The sequence below is a fragment of the Gasterosteus aculeatus genome, chromosome 9 (genome assembly GCF_964276395.1).
Source record: "Gasterosteus aculeatus chromosome 9, fGasAcu3.hap1.1, whole genome shotgun sequence".
NCBI classification, from domain to species: Eukaryota; Metazoa; Chordata; class Actinopteri; order Perciformes; family Gasterosteidae; genus Gasterosteus; species Gasterosteus aculeatus.
In genome coordinates, this window is record NC_135696.1 from 19307819 (window position 1) to 19322995 (window position 15177).

Consider the following 15177-nt stretch of genomic DNA (forward strand, 5'->3'; position numbering starts at 1 on the left):
CTTCCTTGGGAAAAGCCAAATATTCGTTGCTTTTTTTCCTTCTTCCCCCGTGTCCCGCTCTGAAAACGCGTTTTGAGCCACCTGGAGAAAAGTTTCTACGGACGAGGACGCTGTTCAGAATGCAGCTTGTTCATCGGGAAAACAAAGAATACATTCATCTGTGTGTGTGTGGTTGTGTGGGTACACTTAAATGTGTGCGCCTGTGCTAGAGCTGCTATTGTGAGGGTGATGGTGGGTGAACAGCGGGGTCACGGGGGGGCTATAGAGGGCAATTTACTACCACAGTACTTTGGTCTTAGAAATGATTGGAAGGTAGAAGGGGACCAGTGAGCCAATGGGGGGGGACGGGACGGGACGGGACGGGACGCTTTGTGCAAATTGTTGTTGATGTGTCGACGTGAAGGAGGAGAGGTCTGTAAATAGTAGCGTATTTAAATTCCTTTCAAATACGACTTTGTTGAGTCGGCACAACGGCACCACAGTGGAACCGGAGGAATCCCGAAGGAAACCGACCAGTGAAAACCTGGAGGGGGGGGGGGGGGGGGGGGGCGATTCGTTGAAAGGACACAGTGGAGGATCACTTTAGGTCTCCTCCCAAAAGAGTCCTTTCTTGATTTTGAACAGTGCAGATATGTTGCCCCCCCCCTGAACCCCCCCCGTGGGAGTTAAAAGACATTCATTTGAAGATTAGAATTTTTAGTTTGATTTCAAAATCCAAAACGTACCCCTGTCAGAGAGTACAAACAAAACAGTCACCTCTGTTGCAAATATAGAACTTCTCTCATCTGTACAGCGGACCCTCTTCAGGAGGGTGAGGGGGGGGGTAACGACGGGCCTGGTTTTCGGCTCAGCAGAGAGCACATTCCTCTTCGGTGAGGAAAGAAGAACTGAAAAGTCTGGTCCGTTGTCGGTGTTTGCGTCCTCGGCTGAGAGGGTTCAGTCAACACGCGTCAACGGAGCCGCGTTCAAACAATATTGAGTATTAATGATGTGGAGCGTAGGAATAAGAAGAAGACCAGTAATGTAATAAGAATAATTAATAAGTAGTAACATATCATTCTAGGTTTTTAAACTGTCTATAAAAACAGTGGCGAGGAGAAGTTGGTGCACTTTGTTGATTTGGCACATTATGCTCACTTCCTGGTGAGAGCTACCGACTCGTTCTCAGCACGGTTGAATACTACTGTTGCCTGGCGACCCATCCAGAGTCTGTCACTGTGATGTACAAAGATAACGGTGGATCTTTTAAAAATGTTTTTTTTTTTTTCTTTTTAAAGCAGCGCGCCGAGCTTCCCGTCCAGGCAGAATGTTAACGGATCGCCGCGGCGGCGACGACGACAGCCGGAGAGGTCAGTCGGCCGCGGTCAGGTGGGGTGAACGTCGGTCTCGAGGCAGATTGAAAGCGTAGCCAGGCGGTTCAGGATGGGTTGCCTGGCAACATTTAAGGTTTCTGCTCTTAATTTTCATTATTAGTATTATTATGTTTTTTTTCTTCATTCAAAACGTGGTACAAACAGCTACATAAGTCTGAGCTATAATGTGTTTTACATTACAAAACGTAACTCAGTATCTCTATAAGCTATAATTCTTGTTGTTCAATATAATATATTAGTTTGGTCCAACTTCGTGTTCTCAGAAGCAAAGGCTTGGTTTGTGGTTTGTGTGTGTGTGTGTGTGTGTGTGTGTGTGTGTAGATCTATGTGTGCAGTCCGATTCCGTAGATCCTGCAAGTCGTGTGTATTTGTGCGTATTTACAAGTCACTCGTGTATCAGTCCGTGTTGTTGGTATTTTCCGTCTTCGAAGCGTTCGGGCCCTCCACGCCGGGGCATCAGGTCTTCTGCTGGGCGGAGACCCCCTTCCAGTAGTCCAGTATGTCGTGGAGATCCTCGTCCTTGGCGAACTGCACCTTTCGCCGCAGGGCGTGTCCGGCCGCCACGTACCCCTCGTCCTCCATCGACGCCTGCCGGTGCCTCTTGCGGTGCAGTTTGAACCTCTCCCACAGCCCCAGGGTCGGGGTGCACAGGAGCCCTTCGTCCTCCTCGTCCTCCTCCGGGCTGGAGCAGTAGCTGAGGTTGTGGTACTGGGGCGAGAGCGGGTAGTGCGGCGAGAGCTGGGAGTAGGCCAGCTCCCGCTGCTTGGCCTGCCTGCCGAGGGTCAGGGGGTCCAACATGGAGGGCTTACGGCCGCCTGGGTGGTGGTGGAGGTCCTGCAGGACCTGGGGGTGGTGCTGCTGCTGCTGCTGCAGCTCCTGGAGGTGCTGCTGGGAGCCGGGGTAGGAGTGACGGTGCTCGTTGTACTGGCGGATTCTCTGGGCCTCGGCTCGCAAGATGGCCGCGGCGGGGTTGACCCCGCGAGCGGCCTCCCCGCCCCCGCCGCCCCTTTCCCCTCGCTCGCCGCCGGAGGCCCTCTCGATGTAGCGGGTCTCCGACGAGTGGTAGCCTCCCTCGGAGCGGAAGGAGCGGGGGCTCCGCGCGGAGCCGGGAGAGGAGGAGGTGCTGGGCCTCTTGGAGGTGGGAGGCGCCTCCATGCTGTGGTGGCGCTGCAGAGAGTGATGATAGCTTCTCCCCCGGTCTTCTCTTCCTCCCCTTCCTCCCTTGTACACCGGTGAGAGGAACTCGCTTCCTCTTTCTCGCTCTCCTTGCTCGGAAAGAAGCACCAGCTGAGGCTCCGCGGTGGACACCGCCCCCCCGCCCGCAGAAGACGGGGATTTCATCCCCTGTTGGAAGGAGGTAGACTCCGATTTGAGGGCGTCGATGCAGTTGTTGATGATCTGGTTGACTTTATCGACTTCTTTGGCGATGGTTGAGATCTCCGCCACTGAGCCCTGGGGATTCGCCTGGGGGGACATCTCCCTCTCCCTGTCCCTCTCCCTGTCCCTGTCCCGCTCTCGCTCTCTCTCCCTTTCGATGCCGGACCCTCTCACCTCCATGTAGTTGAGTTTGGCGGGCTTGTGCGCCGGCGTTTCTACCACCTCCTGCAGCTTGTACGGGTCGATCTCGCCACCCTGGGGCAGGTAAGGCATCCTGGACAGACTCTCGCCGGCGCCGAGCTTCTGGGCCACGGATCCGCCGCTCCCTCCCTCTATGTCCCCTTCTCCGCCGTACTTGAGCTCTATCAGGGTCCTCTGGATCCTGCTCATCTTCCTCTCCTTCTCCTGCATGATCCTCTTCTTCCTCAGGCAGTGGACCACCAGGCCGAGGAAGAGCAACATGACGAACAGGCAGCCCAGGATGGTCATGATGTAGTGGGTGGCGGACGACTGATTGTCCGTCGTATCTTCCCCGGCGCGGCGTCCGGTGGAGATGGTCAGACAGGTGTGGTTGAAGCGCAAGGAGTTTCTTATGGAAGCCACGCAGTACGTGTAGTCGGTGTTGGGCTTCAGGTTGTTCAGCTCGATATCTTCCCTTTGGTTTTTCAGAACCTGTATGTCCAAGTAGAAGCTGTTGTTGTAGAGCACCAGGCTGTACATCTTCCTGTACGGCTGAGGAATCTGAACCGTGATCACGGCCGTGGAATGCAGCACCTGCTTCAGCACCATGACCGGCTTGGTGTCGGAGAAAATGGGGCTTATGTTGATGACCTCGTCGGGAGGAGTCCCCGAAGCACAGTCGTCCAGCCCGCAGGGGGAGGCGAAATCCGGGGGCGGGGTGGGCGAGTCGGCCGTGCCGATCATGTAGAAAGACGTCACGCTGCTGCCGTCGTCCGTGCAGACGAGGCCCAGCACGTGCAGCGCGCTGCGCTGGCTCGCCGCGCGCGGGTTCTGGCTCAGGAGGTTGTAGCCGAAGAACCCCTGAGGCGAGTCGCACGCCATCCGCTCGCTGGTCCTGTTGGGGAAGGCCGAGAGCCAGCGGAGGAAAGCCAGCAGCTCGCAGGAGCAGTTGAAGGGGTTGGTGTAAAGTTCACACGTGGTCAGCTTGGAGAGTCCAGAGAACAAACCGCCGTCCAGCACCTGGATCCTGCAAAGGGGGGAAGGACACAGACAGACAGCGTCACCTCGGCGCGCCCGCATCCCTGAGCTTCTATCTGCTAACGTTGGCCGGGCCGGAGATGAAGGGTGGGACTTAAGAGTTCTGCTAAACCCACTCGGGACCCTGAGGATTCCCAATAACACCTTTTTAACAGGCCTCAAAGAGCACTTAAACTTGCACCTGCTGTTGATTTTAAGTCAGGAGGTCGATTATGGAAGTGGAGGCGACAGTGTGAACAAGAGAGTTATTCCCACTGGGGAAGTATCTCAACTTTTATTGCATGAACGGCTCGTTGCAGCATCGCAGCGCGGCTTAATGTCAGCGCGGGGGGAAAAAAAGGGTTGGATCCGTCAGTGCAGGTCGTTGAATTTGGGTTGGATGACACCAACGCTGCCGCTTGTCCTTTCCGTTTTTGCGGCAAGTAAATGAATTGATTAATCAACTGATGGTTTCAACTCCCCCGCAGCATGTTTTTGGCGTCATACCTGTTCATGGAGAGGTCTATGTTCTCTATGTTGGGGCATTCCCAGAAGGTGTTGGGCGTGACGGTCTCGATGAGGTTGGCCTGCAGGTAGAGGTACTGCAGCTTGCCCAGGCCGCGCAGCATCCCCTCCGTCAGGTTCCGCAACTTGTTAAAACCCATCTGGAGGACCTGGAGGGGCAAACACGAGTGGGATTATTCTAATCTCTGAAGAGCCGGGCCGGCGCCAAGCATCGCACGCCGGGCTGGAAGCACGCGCGGGACCAACAGACGACGGTTCAGTGCGATTCGTGTTCCACGCGGTGATCTGAGCCTGCGTGCCGTGTTCAATTTACCGAGATCCTTCGTGTTCGCATTTTACCTCCTGGCAGGAATCCATCGGGTAGTGTGTGTGTGTGTGTGTGTGTGTGTGTGTGTGTGTGTCACTACGCCAGCTCATTACGGCTGCGTTCAGCCCAGTTTGGTGAAAAACACTCAATGCGTTTTGGAAGCCGTAATGAGCGAGTGTTTTCTTCTTTCTTTTTGTGTATAATTCTGGAATAATCCACATCCGTAACCCGGGTGAAAGTAGGAAATACTCCTCCATTATCATGAATCATTATCAGATATTTATATCCGAAATATTTATTAAGTGATAGTAGACATTTTATGAAGAACTTAAGAACATTGGACCTTTTCTATTTAACAAAAGAAGGTTCTGCATCAGTGTGTAAACTGCATTTGAATGTTCCTGCTGGTTGAACAGGAGCTCACTCTAATTACTGTGATAAAAGAATGAATTGTACGAAAGCACAGTAAATAAAGTGGTGGAATGAAGTCGTCGATGTTTATTATTTATTCCAATGACTCGACACTGACTCCCGGGTGAAAGTCCTCCGTGTTTCCGCTTATATTTATGCCATGTCCCCTGACTTTTCCCTTTACCGTTGCCCCGACTACGACCTCGCAGAGTCAAGAGGTCGCCGGCCGAGCTGCTGCAGCATTGTGCAGATGCGCGTTAACGGAATGACCCCGCGTGGAGCTGCTCACCTGCAGGTTGAACTGTGCTGAGAAGGCCCCGTCCTCCACGTAGCTGATGTCGTTCTTGGTGAGGTTCAGGTAGGTGAGGTTGCCAAAGCGACTGAGTGAAGAATAATGGACCGACCGGATCTTGTTCTCGTTCAGCCTCAGATCCACGATGGTGCTGCGGAGATAGTAAAAGCGCGGCGGCTTCAGATGCGGGAGGGGGGGAGAACAATGTGGGCCGAGGTGTCTTATTTCAGATTCCTTACCTGTTGATGTGGGAGGGGATGGCCTCGTACGGCGGCTGGTTCATGCTGCAGATGGCGAGCCACACGAAGCCTTTCTCGCCTTCGATGAGCCAGCAGTCGGCGGTCGCCGTCGGCAACCGCACCATCGACAGCAGGGCGAGCCAACGGAGGAAGGAGCCGGCCGCGGACAGGACCGCCGGGGCGGGACCCCCGGTCGCGTCACGTCTCTGCCGTCCCCGCCGCGTCCTCTGGGCCATCGGGGGAGCCGGCGCGGTGTCCATCGGAGAGAGCCGGGCGGAGGTGCGCGCCATCTAACATCTATTCATCGAGGCCGGCGCCATTTAGGAAAGGGAGCGAGGACGTGTTGGCGTGATTTGGTCAGGATTGAGTGATTCCTCAGAGTAGAATCAGCGCGGTTCAGATACGGGTGTCCAGGTAAACTGCGTCCGCTGTTCAATCACGGGGTCGCATTTGATTCGCTGTGCACGAATTGGCAGGCGGAAGTCGCCCCGGCGCCGGATGGGCTGGTGCTCACGTCTTCCGTGGCCATCTGCGTCTCTGATTGGACGAGGAACTCTTTTCCTTCTTCCTCATCGCTCGCTGCTCTGCGCTTTGCGGGAGAACTCTGATCCCTGGAGAACACGAGAGAGAGAGAGAGAGAGATGGGAGCGTTAGAAAGGACTCGCTAATGAAAGTCAGCGCTACATACCGACAAACGCGCGCCTGTTATGGCGCCGCGGTGGTTATTGCTTCTTATATAACCAGCCGGCGCTGACTTTCTTGACAAGTCCAATTAGCGCACGCCGCTGCGGATGCACAACGGGCACCTGCGAATTCTTGAGAATACACGCGGGCCGGTCGATGCTGCGCGCGCGCACGCACGTTTCCCCGCCACGCTATTAGCCTCCGGGCCTCGATAAACCCGGGCTAAGAACGGCGCCTTCGCTGATACGGTATCTAATTAATTAATCTGCTCCAAATAAAACTCTTCCTGGGAGAAAAACCAAACAAACAGCTGATGTCCGACGGGAGGGAGGAGGACGCGGGGAGGAGGAGGAGGACGAAGTGGCGAGAGAGATGGCGGGATGGAGGCGTGAGGTAGAGGGGAGGGGGGGCGAGGCGGTAAGAAGGTAAAGAGCCAGTGATTCTTTTCACTGGCTTCTCTTATCGCTCGGTGGAGGGTCGTTTTTTGACGTCTACTGTCTTTGGAGCGACGGCTGTTCACATGCCGTCATTCGCCGATTCACACGTAACAGAGCGGAGGTTGATCAGGATGTCTTTCATAGTATTGTCTCATTCTGCAAATCAGGGGCCCGATGACGGCCCCCAGGCTAAAGGGAGGGTTGGTTATCTGCTTCAAAATGATTTTGAATCAATGAATCAAAGGCTTCCGACCAATAAAAGGAAACCGCCGCAGGACTTTGATAAACCCGGCCTGGATGTAGTGATGTGATGATCCGTGAACTCTTTGCTCTTCGCTCGTCTTCCACAAGCTGCCTCAGTTGTGCGTTTTAACGATATTCGTGTTTCTCGTCATCTTCAGAAACTTTTGGAGCTCATGAAACGTAGTAGGGCGCTTTTTTTTACAACAACAAAGGTCCACTACATCTTTACTTAGGCAGTGATTTGCTGCTACTTTACGGCCATGAATTTAGAATTTAGCACCTAAAGGGAGTAGAGACTTGTTTTAAGTATCGATGTGAATAATCAGCCGGACTGATGCCGACACCAAACCCCTCTGGTGATGCATCTCATCTCACAGACGCACAAACGCTCTCCCGAGGGCCTCTTGCTGCTGTTGCATCTGCAATCATCACATCACAACATTTACATCGTCAACCATTGAAAACCATCCCGCCTTAACACGCATGTGATCAGGTCGTTTGGTGCTTTCGTTCTCCTCAACACAGTAATAGAGACATGAGAATGAGACACTCGAAATGTTAATTCATGCAAGTGCCCCCCCCTCCTCCCTCCCCACCCCTCAGTCATCCATCTATAATGGATGGTGAGGCGTCCCCATCATGAAGCGTGAGGAAAACTACCCAGTTACCGCCGCCAGCTGCTCACACAGACCAACCAACGTGTACAGGAAACGACCGTTAGCCAGGCCGGGCTAAATAAACGGGGGGACACCGGGGGGATTCGGCGTGGACGGGACCCAAACGGGACCAGGCCTGACCTCTTTTTGCCCCGTGACGGCGGCTGAAGGTGCCGGAAGACGCAGCGCGAGCAGGAATAGACACAGCGGCGGTTACCGGCTCGCACTTGACCTCCTTCTGCAGCGAATACACTCGTTGTAGGTAACGTGATGCGTGAAGGGGGAAGCGTTAAGAGTCTGTCGGCCTCTTTTCCGTTTTGCATCATTCATCACCTTCCCCGCACGCACACACACACGCACACACACACACACACACACACACACCGACGGTGCTACGAACAACCTTGTGGAATATTCCAGCACTCAGCATCATGACCGTCTCGCTTTCCAGCTGTGTCGCATTTAAAGATTCATGGCGTACAAAGCGCCACACGGAGAGGTGGGACTGTGAACCCGCTTCACCGAAAGGGGGTGGCGGCTGCGGGGTCAGAGGTCAGGTGCTTTGAGGGCGGGTTGCGTAGACGCGAAGAGGCGTCACCCCAGACGCCGAGCGGCCCTTCGGGAGGCCTCGCGACTGCAGAGCGTCAGGGTTTTATTCAACAACACACGGACAAACGTGGTGAAGAGAGAAGCCAAACCCGCCGTCTGGTGTGAGTTTAATGACTCTTAAAACGTAATATCTTCACAAACTCAGTGAGAGAGAGAGAGATGAGCGGCAGCATGGGAGGAAACTCCAAATCAAACCAGTTTCTTAAAAGTATCACGCTTCTGCAGCAGAAAATCCTTTATTGTATTTTCGAACGCTTAACTCTCATCTCGACAACAACAATAACAACAACATCAGCAACCAAGATGCCGACTAGGAGTCACAGGGGGTGAGAATAGGAAACACAATAAAGACGTTGAATGAGGAAGGTTAAGGTTTTATTCTCAGGGAGCTACACGTTCAGTCCCGTTTGTCTGATACTGATTCTGTTTCTTTTTGTCTTCGAATCAGTCGAATCCGGTAACAATTGTTCAGTGTTTGTCGACAACGTGAGTTCAATCCTTTTCTTTTTGAAGGTGATCATCTATTCCCCCCCCCCCCCCCCCCCCCCCCCCCCCCCCCCCCGGCCCCCACCTCTCCCTGACGGGCAGCACTTAGGAGACGGGTTCTTCTGAGTGAGGCAGGAAGAAGATGAGCGCATTAATAACCGGCAGACGTTAATGTGAGCGCACACATGGAAAGAGAAGCGGAGACGCACAAACACACACAGCCGTGTCTGTCGGTGCTCTCATTAGATTGCAGGGTGGGGGGGTAGGGGGGGGGGGCAGCACCCGACAAAGCTGATGACACCCATCAGCGGGAATAGGACGCGGAAGGTGAGGGAGAAGCGGTGAGACAAATGACCCCCGATGCCCACGTGTATATGTGTATATGTGTATATGTGTATATGTGTGTCCCCATTCATGACAATGTTTACCGTCTGCGATGCAACAGCCGCTTAACGTACCGACGCTGTGTTTTGTTTGTGGCTTTTATCGTCGGCTTTTCCTCGTGACGCAAGCGCAGGAAATGCAACGTTTGGTCATCGCAGGACGAGCAAACCACGAGAGATCGATAACGGGAGGCCGCTCAGTCCTAAAGGAGGTGTCTACCTTCCTTTTGTTCGCCACCACCGAGCAAAGTTTTCCAAGACAATTTGGGGCAAATGAAGCTTGTTTTTGCACACACCCATCACCCCCCCTCAGTGCTGCACTGCCTTTGTGACGAGTTCAACGTGCACGTTTGTCTTCCTAAAAGCTGGAAGAATACATGCACCGAGTTCAAAGGTCACTCAGCCTGTCCCCCCCCCCCGCCGAACCTCCTGCTCTCCGCTTCATCTTCTGTTGTTTTTTCGCTGTGAAGCGCATCGACTCGCGGACGTGAAGAATAAATCTGTCCTCGCCGTCTGGGGACTTCTCATCGAACCACGTTACACAAACTCTTCTGGGCAGTGCGCAGACCCCCCCCTCCCCCGCCCTACTCACCCCCCCACCCCCCCTCCCCTGAATGTGACACACTCTACGGGGCACAAGTGACACGCGTGCTTTGTGCGATCGATGTGAGGGGATCAGATCACACAAGAAGTGAAGAGCTACAGCAACTCCTCCCGTGACGACACTCGACTCAAAGACACCAGAAGAGAATCTGTCCCCCCCCCCCCCCAAACCCTCCATCTATAAGAGTGATCGACTTTTACGGAAATATGGCTGCAACATTGGACGACATCACACATGCCTCCCCCTCCCCCCTGCGCCTCTGGGGTGTTTAAAGGGAGGGGGGGTGATGGGTGGAGGAGTATTCGGGGTTGAGCTGACGTTCGGACTCGGCGTGATGGACATTTCTATAAGAGATCTGGGAACGGGGAGCGTGACGGACATTTCTATTATAGAAATATTTCCCTGCCTGCTAGGGAGCCTGTGGCGGGAGGGAGGGAGGGAGGGAGGGGGTGGCGGCGTGGGGGGGGGGTCCACTGCCGCGTTCTAGTCGATGGCAGCTGGCACGAAATGGGGAAGATAATAATGCTTTTCATACACGATTTGACTTTTCGCGTAGCGGTACATCTCTGTTCTCCTCCGTCTCTCACTGTCCTCCATCTCTGACTTTGCAGGAGGGGGGCTGGTAGGGTGTGTGGGGGGCTGGTAGGGTGTGTGGGTGGGAGGGGGGGGGGATTACAGGCCCCGCTGACATGAATCTCCTCCACCGGCCCTGCGGTGCTCCACTTGTCACTCCCCTGCAGAGGGAAGCCAACATGCGAGAGGCCCCGGATGATCCTCTGTGGCGACGCCTGGTTACGTAACGCGTTTGGTATTCAGAGAGGAGAGAGGATGAGGGGGGGGGGTCCGGAGGGTGGGGGGTGGGGGCTGAGAAAAGACGGGAAGAGTCAGAGCTGCACCAAAGAGAGGCGAGAAAACGAGAGCAGAGGGCTGATGTGGAAATATCTCCGTCTCAGAATTGTTTGTGTTTTATCCTCGTGTTGCTTTTCGTGGTCAAACGAAGAGCGGAACCTCAAGTTGCTTGTAGTGATTATGCATCAGATACTTCAGATAACTAAACCCCCCCTCACTCCCAGGTCCATTATGGGGGGGACCTTGAGGAAGGGCTGTGCGGTAAGATTCTGACGGTACGCTTTTGCAAGTAAACACATTCATTCATTGACCACGAAAAGGACAGATGCTCCTAACTGTTAGCTCGTTAGCTCGTTAGCTTGTTGTGGCTGTTGCCACCAGAGGCTCGACGAACCTTGTAATGAATAGTTTACTGTTCTAACGTAACTTTCGTCGGATTTTCCAAAACCAAAAACCCTCCAAACAGACACAGCTGGTCTCTCGTTGTTCCTCCTCTTTTCCGTGTTTTCTTCTTGTCGTGAGCTGTAGCCGGCGTGCAGTTTGTCGGAGTAATTTGAACAGCTGAACCACAATGTCAATTCTGCAAATGATTCCGACTACGGATCCTTTTTTCAACACGTTGAGTTTTGTACTAATCGTCCAACGCTGTGTTGTGTGTGTTACAGCAGGTAGATGAGAAAGACGCTGTGAATTATTAACCCTAATCCAAAAGTCAACGAGGAGGGTCACGGAAATAGAAATAGAAGCATCAAACTATTTGGTTATGGTAATTTTACTGCTTCATTGTGTTACTTAACAATACTTTAGTGGAACGAAAACTTTTTTTTCTTAGAAAAGAACAATTTGATGTATATTACTTTTTAACGTGTGAGTATTTTCAGTATTTTCAGTCATTTTTTCATGCTTTTCACAAAATTTTGTTCAAATGGCTTTAATAACGTTCATTTACTCAGGTTTTCCATTTCAAAATAAGAGCCTTTCTAATAAGTCAAATCAACGTAACGATCCTTTGATGTACTTTGAGAAGTGTTGCTTTTACAAATACTGCATCAATCTATCCGTTAATTATGACGTGAAAACTCCTTAAATACTTGTGTGGCACACGGAAGACCCCGTAGGTGAGATGAGGTAACGAGTGTGTAGATGTTATGAAGTGCACACCAAGGACCCCAAACACCTGACAAAGCAGGACACACACTGGCCTGCACACAAAAACACACGTGCACACAGGTGTGTTAACTCGCACTCGTGTGTGCGTGTGTGTGTGTGTGTAGTCTGTCTCTCTGGGCAGGCAGTAGGCCAAAGAGGGTTTTAACACACTTAATGGGATTTCACACTCGGCAGCACACACGCGTACACACTCTCGGACGCACACTAATGTTGAGGATAAACATTTCTGAAAGCAACGCGTGAACCCGGACAAATAAACACGCACACACGCCCACGCACGCCACACTCTGATATGAAAAAGGATTTGTCAGACGTTGTAGACATGCAAAACTAACAGACTCCACGCCGGCGACATCGCTCGTCTCCAAAAGACGAGGCCCGACGCACACGCGGGAGGCTGCAGGAGTGTGTCTGTCGCGAGGACGCGCGGCGGTCATTGTGACCTGTTTGTCCGGCAGCTGTTTTCCGTTAAGCACCACAGAGCATCGGCGGGCAGCTCTGAGACGCCCGTGCGCGGCGGCGGCGGCGTCTGGTCTCTGCACGGGACGACAAAACCTGCGGGTTCCACGCGGTGAGTCGCGGCAAAACAAAAATGGGTGACAACGTTTCAAAACCACCGCGCGGTTCAGGGTTGTGCGTCGTGGTTCGCTGCAGACACTCGTCCCCTTGAGGAGTTTTTCGTTCCCTGAGTCACTGTTTTAATCCATTACGGGAGCCGATTCACACCAGCGTTTATCGCCGCAATACTTCAGACCAAAATCAATTTATTACAAAGGGATCATAGCAGTCTGTGAATTATTTTAATTAAACAATTAAATAGGGTCCAATCCAATCTCAGGGATGAAAATTGATTATGTTCATGGCGTGTTTGTGTAGGAATGTAAATTCACAATGTGGACCTCTTGAAAGTGCTGATGTTAGATAGTTTCTACCGCGTTGGCCGCATCGTGGACCAACAGGTACCGCGTGGCCTCGTCCCCCACGGGACCCCGTGACAGGAGTGGAGTGCAAAGATGAAGCGTCCAGTTTGTCGATGGTCCGGCGACCCAAAACTGCGGTGACGCCTCAGCCGACTAAAGCCGCCGCTATCTCCTCAGTAGATGGATTATTCTTTTTTTGGTGTGTGAATAATTCCTCTTAAAGGCACATCTGTTTAAGCAGATAATCCTCAAAAAAAAAAGGGTCGCGCTGCGGATCAATCCGACGCGCCTCCAGAAAACAGCACTCCGAGAAGTGGGCCCGAGCTTTTTTTCTCCCACCCGACGGACGTGGCTATTTGTTGCCTCGGCGGCGTGCGGTGCAGTGTGGGACCTCCGCGCTGACGGAGCGGCAGCCAGATTCCTCAGTAATAGAAAGCAGAGCTTATGTGCTCGGGGAGGTGGAGCGTGTTATGGCCTGTCTGAGAACTTCTGCAAAGTTTGCCTTTACAACTTTGCCAGACAAATGGCCTGGTGACTGCGTGCAATAACTCACCGAGGAGAGCAGCTCGCGCTCTGTCTTTCTATTTCTACAGTATGTGACACACGCGCGCACGCACACACACACGCGTGTGCACACACACACACACACACAGACTGAGCAGAAGCTGAAGAGGCATCACTCAGACACCTCAAGCTGTTTATATCCCTCTCGTCTTGATACATGCAGCCAACTGTAAAATGTTATAAAAGCAACATCGGCGTGTTCGCTGAGCACACGCACAAACACACGCAACACAAACACACACAATCACTTTTTTCACTGCCACTTCCCATTAAAACACATTATGGTGGAAAGTGTTCACACGACCTGTAACTCTGCCACAAAGTGGATGTTTGTGTCTCCCGTGTTGTCCACTCTGTGTGTGTGTGTGTGTGTGTGTGTGTGTTTGTGTGTGTCTGCCTTTGTGTGACAGACACACACGACTGGTTGAACGTGACGGGGAATTGACGCTCGCCAGCCAGCCAGGCTGCTGCTGCTGTGTTGACAGAGACGGAGACGGCCTCCGCTGTGATGGTCGAACCGGCAATTGAGATAAATGATGCAAATAATGGAACACACACACACACACACACACACACACACACACACACACACACACCATTGGACTACAGATAACAGATGTTTTGTTTTGTGCAACAATCACAAACAGCCGAACTGTGGCGCATCATGATTACTGACTTCCTGAAAGCGTCTGCTTCACTCGTTCCGCGTGTAACGTTTTTCTGCACGGATGCTTTGAAGTGAGCGGATTGTGCGCGCGAGCTGTCGCGGGGGTGTCACTTCGTAAGCGGAGAAGGAGGCAAAGGTTGCGCGCGCGGGTGACTTTACGGCCAAGATGCTTGTTTTGGAGGGACATGTAGAGGACGGTTTGGACGGCAGACTCCGAGCTGGAATCGGCCTCCTTTTGTCAGCAACATTGCGGCCTCGTCTGGGCGTTTTTGAAATTGTCAATTTGGTTTTAATGATTCATCTTTACATTTCGCCCCATCTGATTATTAAAACTGTACATAGCTGGCAGCCAGTGCAACTTTCACATAACGTGCGCTGTGACTCTCCAAAAGAAACTGAACCGGTGAATATGACGACAAGGTTAAACGAAGAAAGGAATCGTGTTCACTCCGCTGCATCAATGACGTACACACTTTCTGTTTTACTCTTAAAGTCAACTGACGCTGAACCCTTGGCTGTGTGTGTGTGTGTGTGTGTGTGTGCAGGGAGACACTAGTTTGTACAACAATACTCACAATCCTCTGTGTCTCATTTAGTTTGGACTTCTTCTCTCATGCTGCTGGAAAATCCCGCCCAGAGCTCCTTTAACAATGTAATCAAACATTTCTAAACTCCTTCTCCGCTCAGTATTGTCCTGTGGATGAAGTGTGTCATCTTTCTCAAACATCTAATAGTGTGTTGCTCCCTAGCGAGCGCTACAACACAAATTGCCAAACAGTCGCTGCAGGGCATCTGCAGTCTCATCATCCCGATGACTCCACTGGCCTGTGGACAAGCTACCTACTGCTACCTACTGTTAGCTACTACTAGCTACTATTAGCTACTACTACCTACTGCTACCTACTGTTAGCTACTACTAGCTACTATTAGCTACTACTACCTACTGCTACCTACTGTTAGCTACTACTAGCTACTATTAGCTACTACTACCTACTGCTAACTACTGTTAGCTACTACTAGCTACTATTAGCTACTACTACCTACTGCTAACTACTGTTAGCTACTACTAGCTACTATTAGCTACTACTACCTACTGCTAACTACTGTTAGCTACTACTAGCTACTATTAGCTACTACTACCTACTGCTAACTACTGTTAGCTACTACTAGCTACTATTAGCTAC

At 52.3% G+C, this 15177-nt stretch overlaps 1 protein-coding gene across 2 annotated transcripts in view; it reads right to left on the reverse strand.

Moving 5' to 3' along the window:
- Window positions 1-1082: 1082 nt before the first annotated feature.
- Window positions 1083-15177, reverse strand: part of LOC120825763 (protein ELFN1) — a 62402-nt gene continuing 48307 nt past the window's right edge. For both annotated transcript variants that reach the window (XM_078079553.1, XM_078079554.1), the window contains 4 exons: window positions 5722-6332; window positions 5480-5633; window positions 4455-4621; window positions 1083-3957 (listed from right to left, as the gene is read on the reverse strand). In XM_078079553.1, coding sequence (XP_077935679.1) covers window positions 1830-3957; window positions 4455-4621; window positions 5480-5633; window positions 5722-6011 — 2739 coding nt within the window. In that variant the 5' untranslated portion in view covers window positions 6012-6332 and the 3' untranslated portion in view covers window positions 1083-1829. The remainder of the gene's footprint in view (window positions 3958-4454; window positions 4622-5479; window positions 5634-5721; window positions 6333-15177) is intronic.